Raw genomic sequence first — 7,980 nt, 5'->3', positions numbered from 1 at the left:
AGCCTGCTGCGGTGAGGGCAGGGATTCTGACAATGACTTCTTGATTTTTTAATGTCCAAACTTCTACATAGCTGGAATCAATGTGACAAGGCATGTGATTGGCTTACCTTGTTTAGTGTTGGAGTATATAAGAATATTCAGAATCTGTAACTACTACTTGAGGTACACCGGCTATTTTACTCAGCTGAACATACTCTTAACACCAATGCGTCCAACAGGTGGACCCCATTTTATTCTTAAATTGATAAAGAAACAAACCCTTACTAGCTTTAAAGGCAGCTTTTTGGGGCGCCTTTTATGGCTATGAACCCATAGAGGTCATATGGTGGCACAGAGTTGTTACCTTGTTTCATTTATCTTGCTGAACTCCTTCCTAAAATATCTGGAGGTGCCCCAACACCTGCCTCATCCCTAGTACCAGAACCACCTAACTAGTAGTAAATAAAAGCACCTCCTACAGATTTCCTGGGTAGAGATAATGTCTCACATTTGTTGCTCAATTAATTCACACCATTTGACAAAGAGAATGGCATTAGGATTAATGTAAATAACTTCTCTTTATTGCAAACATTCTTAAAATTATCAGAATTCACAAAAATGAAAACATTACACTTGACTTAACTGGGCAGAAGAGTTAAAGAGAGCCGAAGAGGGGAGATGGAACAGGTGAGAAAGAGGGAATTTAAACGAGGGGAAGAGGGAGAAAGGAGTGAAAGAGAAACGATGGAAGGGGAAACGGATGATTTGAAGAGAGCAAAAAAGGGAAAATGGAAAATGGAAGGGGGAAAAAAGAGGAGTTAAAGAGAATGGGAAGAAGGAAGGGGCAAAAGAAGGAGTTAAAGAGCAGAAGATGGAAGGTGCAATGGGAGCAACAAGTTAAGAAGAAAGGAAGATGGAAGGGGAAAAAGGAGGGGTTAAAGAGCAGAAAGGAGAAGTTAAAGAGGACAGAAGAGGAAAGATGTAGGAGATGAGAAAGGGTGTGTTGATTAAAAGACAAGCGAGAAGATGGAGGTGGAGAAAGCAAAAGTTAAAAAGAACAGAAGAGGGGAGCTGGAGAGGAAGAGGAGGGCATGGGGAACAAGACTGAGAGGTATTTAAATAAACGTGTCAGTGTGTGCTAAGCTGTACATGGGATGGCGTTCTTCTTGGGTCCATACTTCTACGTCCACTCATCTCACAAAGTGTAGTCTCACATCATTGCTAGAACCTCTCCTGGAAGTCAAGATAAAGCTTCAGACATAGCCATTCACGGTACAGAAGTGTCTGAGCTGCTTCAGTCGTAGCCACTCACAGTACAGAAGTGGCTGAGCTGCTTCAGTTGTAGCCAGTCACGGTACAGAAGTGTCTGAGCTGCTTCAGTCGTAGCCACTCACAGTACAAAAGTGGCTGAGCTGCTTCAGTTGTAGCCAGTCACAATACAGAAGGGTCTGAGCTGCTTCTACTGTAGCCAGTCACAGCACAGAAGTGGTTGAGCTGCTTCTATTGTAGCCAGTCACGGTACAGAAGTGTCTGAGCTGCTTCTATCGTAGCCAGTCACGGCACAGAAGTGGTTGAGCTGCTTCAGTCGTAGCCACTCATGGTATAGAAGTGGCTGAGGGGCTTCAGTCATAGCCAGTCACAGCACAGAAGTAGCTGAGCTGCTTCTATCATAGCCAGTCATTGCACAGAAGTGGGTGAGCTGCTTCAGTCGTAGCCAGTCACAATACAGAATGGTCTGAACTGCTTCTATCGTAGCCAGTCACAGCACAGAAGTAGCTGAGCTGCTTCAGTTGTAGCCAGTCATGGTACAGAAGTGGCTGAGGTGCTACAGTTGTACCCAGTTATGGTACAGAAGGGTCTGAGCTGCTTCTATCGTAGCTAGTCATGGCACAGAAGTGGCTGAGCTGCTTCAGTCGTAGCCACTCACATTACAGAAGGGTCTGAGCTGCTTCTAACGTGGCCAGTCACGATACAGAAGTGTCTGAGCTGCTTCTATTGTAGCCAGTCACAGCACAGAAGTAGCTGAATTGCTTCTATCGTAGTCAGTCATGGCACAGAAGTGCTGAGCTGCTTCAGTCATAGCCAGTCACGATACCGAAGGGTCTGAGCTGCTTTTATCGTAGCCCATCATGGTACAGAAGTGGCTGAGGTGCTACAGTTGTAGCCAGTCATGGTACATAAGTGGCTGAGCTGCTTCTATCGTAGTCCATCACGGTACAGAAGTGGCTGAGCTGCTACAGTTGTAGCGAGTCGCGGCACAGAAGTGGCTGAGCTGCTTCAGTCGTAGCCACTCATGGTATAGAAGTGGCTGAGGGGCTTCAGTCATAGCCAGTCACAGTACAGAAGTGGCTGAGCTGCTTCTATCGTAGCCAGTCATGGCACAGAAGGGTCTGAGCTGCTTCTATCGTAGCCCATCACGGCACAGAATTAACTGAGCTGCTCCAGTCGTAGCCAGTCACGGTACAGAAGGGTCTGAGGTGCTACAGTTGTAGCCTGTCATGGTACAGAAGTGGCTGAGATGCTTCTATCGTACCCCATCATGGTACAGAAGTGGCTGAGGTGCTTCAGTCATAGCCAGTCACGATACAGAAGTGGCTAAGGCGCTACCGTTGTAGCCAGTCATGGTACAGAAGTAGCTGAGGTGCTTCTATCGTGGCCAGTTACGGCACAGAAGTGGCAGAGCTGCTACAGTTGTAGCCAGTCACGGCACAGAAGTGGCAGAGCTGCTACAGTTGTAGCCAGTCACAGCACAGAAGAGTCTGAGCTGCTTCTATCGTAGCCAGTCACGGCACAGAAGTGGCTGAACTGCTTCAGTCATAGCCACTCACTGTACAGAAAGGGCTGAGCTGCTACGGTTGTAGCCACTCATGGTACAGAAAGGGGTGAGCTGCTACAGTTGTAGCCACTCATGGTACAGAAAGGGGTGAGCTGCTTCAGTTGTAGCCACTCATGGTACAGAAAGGGGTGAGCTGCTTCAGTTGTAGCCACTCATGGTACAGAAAGGGGTGAGCTGCTTCAGTTGTAGCCACTCATGGTACAGAAAGGGGTGAGCTGCTACAGTTGTAGCCACTCATGGTACAGAAAGGGGTGAGCTGCTTCAGTTGTAGCCACTCATGGTACAGAAAGGGGTGAGCTGCTACAGTTGTAGCCACTCATGGTACAGAAAGGGGTGAGCTGCTTCAGTTGTAGCCACTCATGGTACAGAAAGGGGTGAGCTGCTTCAGTTGTAGCCAGTCATGGTATAGAAGCACTGTTGAAGCAGTGACACACAGCGATCAGTCATAGCATGGTAGCTGAGGTTTGAGGCCAGACAGACCAGGGCAGCAGGGGCACTCAAACCTGCCAATGTTTGGCAGGAGCTGCAGTCTTGAGAGAAGCAGATTGGGATTTGTGCAGGGACAGGAATAAGTGTCGCACTGTACTAGTGCAGCAGCAACACGTAGTGGACAGTCGCAGTATGGCATTGCCTGACACCCTGGACAACACAGAGACCTGTACTGCATTGACATTCTGACAATTCATGGCACTAGAATGAATGTGGTGTTGAAGGGACACCCAGTGGCCACTCAGAGTATGGCATTCACTAACATCATGGAGAAAGCAGACATATCCCAGTCTGTCTGTATCACTCAAAAGAAATCATGTCTCTTGTACTCACACTCAATTTACTTTTAGTCACAGTTGTCACTAGTGCAACCGTAAGGGGGAGACACGAAGAACAAGAATGCACAATTATCTGCCCATGGCCACTGTATGGTAAGATAAACAAACACAGCAAAACGTCATGTACAATGAACACTTGCACACCAACAGCGATGCCCCAGGCAGGCCTAGCAAGGACGAACGTTACACGTGGGCCTCAGTGATTTCGCTGAAGTAGTTGAGCAAATCATCAACAGAGAAGCTCATGGAAATCGCAGAGCCTCTGTAACAGCGGCAGATCAAGTCCTCAAACTCGTGATACTGCCGGAGAAACTCCTGCTCCATAGCACGCCACACCACCTGGGGAGAGAAACAGGAGACAGACTGTTACTGCACAGTATTGACCACTCCATACTATTCTCAGTACCTGCACAGAGAAGCAGGGTGTGGGCTGTTACTGCACAGTGTGCATTACTACTTAGCACGCCAGTCCCCTGTTAGAAAGACCCAACACAAGGGTGCAAAAGAGGAGTAGTGCACCCCATGTAACTACCACATAATCATGTTGGTAGGAAAGGGCAAATATCAATAATGTCAAATTGTAGGTCGATATTAAATCTGCCCTAATTACAGACGCTGCTGTAAGAAAGTGTGAAGCTCAAAACTTAGCCCACATTGAAGATGAACATTACTGATTGCAGTGATACAGTGTTGGAGCACCAATTAAATATGTCTTGTCACCATCAGTCATATTATGTTGCACCACATGTTAGCAGAATGTGCCACTTTTTTGACTCTGCTTGATTCAGTTGTGTCTGTAGATATCTCACTGAAGGTCCCTACTCTTACAGCCAAAATGCAATGCATTGATCTGTGGTGTTCCACAAAGATCAGCTGTGACACAGCTCATTTACATTGTCTAAATGTGATCTCTAATTATGATATTAAGACAATGGAGTCTGACATACTACAGTTCTTCCGATGATTCTGATTTGATTGGTCATCTTGGGTAGGAGTGATGTTAACAAACCGCTTTTAGACACTACACTTTCGAGACGGACAGATGTGCATCAACAACCTGACACTAAATGCTAATAAAGTGAAGATATGGATGGTAGATCCTCCTACTCCAGCCTGGCCTAAGATGTCTTAAGACACTCTGAGATACCTACCAACAGGTTAGAAGCCGAGGGATACTGATGGACCACTGACCTCTAAGTAGAATTGGCACTCCCTTGTTGTAAGCTCTGGTCCCAAAAGTGCAGGCAAGATTAACAGTTGTTCTGTTGCTCTGAGATTTTGCCAAAAGTGCATCTTTAGGAATTTGCAGCTCTTTGTCTCTGAAAAAACAGTCTCGATAGTGCGCTCCCTAAATGGTGAAGCATGAAACTTGGCAGAAAGATCTGAGAGCTCTAGGTGATGGTTGAACCATTCACTCTGCTCCCACCTCACAGAGGCACATGATTTTAAAATGCATATCCCATGCCCATCAGCATTGCAGAACACAAAGGCTCCATTGCACAAGTTACTTACCTTCGGTAACAATATATCTGTAAGAAACATTAGTTAGTGTTAGATTCCTTACCTTAGAATATCCCCAGGTGCCAGTCTGGATCCGGAAATATTTGCGTAGCAGTACCCCTGCGCGTCGGTAGGCGTCGTCTGCGGCTCCTTGTCCGTCATCGGCGTTGTTGGCGCCGGGTTGACGTCGTCGGAGTACTTAGACGCCGCCCTCGCGCGCTGATGTCAGTTCTTATACACAGCTTTTCCGCGCCAGAAACGCAGAGCCATGATAAAAACCGAAACTGGTGCCATGAAACTAGGGCCCTCAAAGGGATGAACCTTAACCCTAGATATTGGTTCACAGAACGGGGAGGATGGGTGGGGCAGTAAGGAATCTATACTAACTACTGTTTCTTACAGATATATTGTTACCGAAGGTAAGTAACTTGTGCATCTGAAAGAAACAGGTTAGTGTTTCTTACCTTAGAATAGATACCCCAACAATACCAACCCCGGTGCTGGATCTGCGAACCAATGATCACGCCAGAAAGTCCTGGAGAACAGAACGGCTAAAGAAGCCATCTCTCCGGACTTGACTGTCCAGGCAGTAGTGTCTAGCAAACGTGCGCAGCGAGGCCCAAGTAGCTGCCTGACAGATGTCCTGCAAGGGCACTCCCCGACCCAGGGCAGTAGTAGCAGCCGTGGCTCGAGTGGAATGGGCGCGTAGCCCCACAGGAGGCTCCTTTTTCGCCAAGGAGTAGCAAATCTTGATGCACAAGACGACCCACCGAGAGATGGTCCGTTTGTGCACCACCCGTCCCTTCTTAGCGCCCATGTAACCAACAAAGAGCTGGTCATCCACCCAGAACTGGCGTGTGCGGTCCAGATAGAATGAGAGCGCACGTTTTGCGTCCAGACGGTGGAGCCTCTCTTCCTCCTTCGAGGGATGCGGAGGCGGAAAGAAGGTGGGCAAGGTGATGGTCTGCCCGATGTGGAAGGCTGTGACTACCTTGGGCAGGAAAGAGGGACGCGTCTGCAAGACAACCTTGTCCGGATGGACAGAAAGGAAAGGAGGATTAGAAGAAAGAGCCTGGAGCTCACTAACTCTCCTGGCAGTGGTGATGGCAACCAGGAATGCAGTCTTAAGAGTTAGAAGGTGAAGAGGGCAGTTGTGAAGTGGCTCGAAAGGAGCGTACATCAAATAAGTCAGAACAAGGTTCTAGTCCCACTGAGGCATCACGAAAGGAACAGGAGGAAACATGTGAGTGATGCCCTTCAAGAATCTATTTACAAAAGGGGACTTGAAAAGAGAAGGCTGATCAGGGAGCCTTAAGAAGGCCGAAATGGCAGAGAGGTAGCCCTTGATAGTGCCCAGAGCAGAGCCCTGCTGGGCAAGAGAAAGAAGAAAGAGGAGAACCTCTGAAAGAGGGGCGGAAAGAGGATCCACAGCCTTTGCTGTGCACCATGCCACAAATGTATTCCACCTGCAGGCGTATACCGATTTTGTGGAGGGACGCCTGGCTGCCAGAATCACATCACAGACTTCAGGAGGCAAGTCAAATGGCCTCAACTGTCGCCGCTAAATCTCCACGCATGGAGGTGGAGACTGGACAGGTTCGGGTGGCGGACCGTCCCCTGATGCTGCGACAGAAGGTCCTCCTGAAGAGGCAGATGAATCGGGGGATCGACTGACATGCTGAGTAGCTCGGGATACCAGTATCTTCGTGCCCAGTCCAGAGCCACAAGGATGACTTGGGCCCGGTCGCGCCTGATCTTCTTCAGCACTCTGGGCAGAAGTGGTATAGGTGGAAAGGCGTACAACAGACCGCAGCTCCACTCGCGACGAGAAGCGTCTCAGAGCGAGTGTTGCCTTGGAAATTCCAACGCGCCGAACTGAAGACATTGCGCGTTCCCTTCTGTGGCGAATAGATCTAACCAAGGCTCTCCCCACTGCTGAAAGAGGGCTTGCGCCACATCCGAGTTCAGACACCATTTGTGATCCATCATGCACCGACGGCTGAGTTTGTCCGCCCTGGCGTTCAGGGAACCTGCCAGGTGTTGAACCGCCAGGGTCACGCCCTGATGTTCCAGCCATTGCCAGAGGCGCAGAGCCTCCTGACAAAGGGTCCACAACCCCACCCCACCCTGTTTGTTGCAGTACCACATGGCGGTGGTGTTGTCTGTGAACACCTGCACTACACTCCCCCGGACAGAGGGGAGGAATGCTTTCAGTGCAAGACGGATCGCCCGCAGCTCCAGAAGGTTGATATGGAGCCCGGACTCCGCCGGAGACCAGAGGTCTCTGATCTCCGCCTCTCCCATGTGACCCCCCCCTAGCCCTGGAGGGACGCATCCGTCACAACTACCTGCTCCGGTTGGAGAAGGGAGAGGGACCTGCCGCCGACCCAATCGCGATCCGTGAGCCACCACTGCAACTGTCTCGCAGTGCCCTCCGAGATCAGGACGTGGTCGGACAGGTTGCCCTGATGCTGTACCCACTGACATTTAAGGTCCCACTGCAGAGCCTGCATCCGCCACCTGGCGTGATGCACCAGAAGGATGCAGGAGGCCATCAGCCCCAGGAGCCGCAGCGTCAACCTGACCGAAACCTGGGATAAAGGCTGAAAGATGGGAATCAGAGCCTGAATATCCCGAACCCGCTGTACGGGAGGATACACCTGAAACTGCGCCGAATCCAGAACCGCTCCGATGAAGAGGAGCTTTTGAGAGGGACACAGGAGCGACTTCGGCACATTGATGGAAAACCCCAGCAAGTGCAGGAGGTCGGCCGTAGTCTGGAGGTGGCTGACGGCTGTCTGGGGTGTTCCCGCCTTCAACAACCAGTTGCCGAGATAT

The 7,980-nt window shown here is 49.7% G+C and overlaps 1 protein-coding gene across 7 annotated transcripts in view; it reads right to left on the bottom strand.

The window, feature by feature from the left end:
• Positions 1 to 538: 538 nt before the first annotated feature.
• The window catches only part of LOC144784933 (exocyst complex component 1-like), a 1,012,560-nt gene continuing 1,005,118 nt past the window's right edge, over positions 539 to 7,980 (bottom strand). For all 7 annotated transcript variants that reach the window (XM_078664046.1, XM_078664044.1, XM_078664045.1 and 4 more), the window contains one exon: positions 539 to 3,981. In XM_078664046.1, the coding sequence (XP_078520172.1) occupies positions 3,826 to 3,981 (156 nt within the window). In that variant the 3' untranslated portion in view covers positions 539 to 3,825. The remainder of the gene's footprint in view (positions 3,982 to 7,980) is intronic.

This window comes from Lissotriton helveticus, chromosome 10, assembly GCF_964261635.1.
Source record: "Lissotriton helveticus chromosome 10, aLisHel1.1, whole genome shotgun sequence".
Taxonomy (NCBI): domain Eukaryota; kingdom Metazoa; phylum Chordata; class Amphibia; order Caudata; family Salamandridae; genus Lissotriton; species Lissotriton helveticus.
This window is presented reverse-complemented; position numbering and strand designations above follow the sequence as displayed.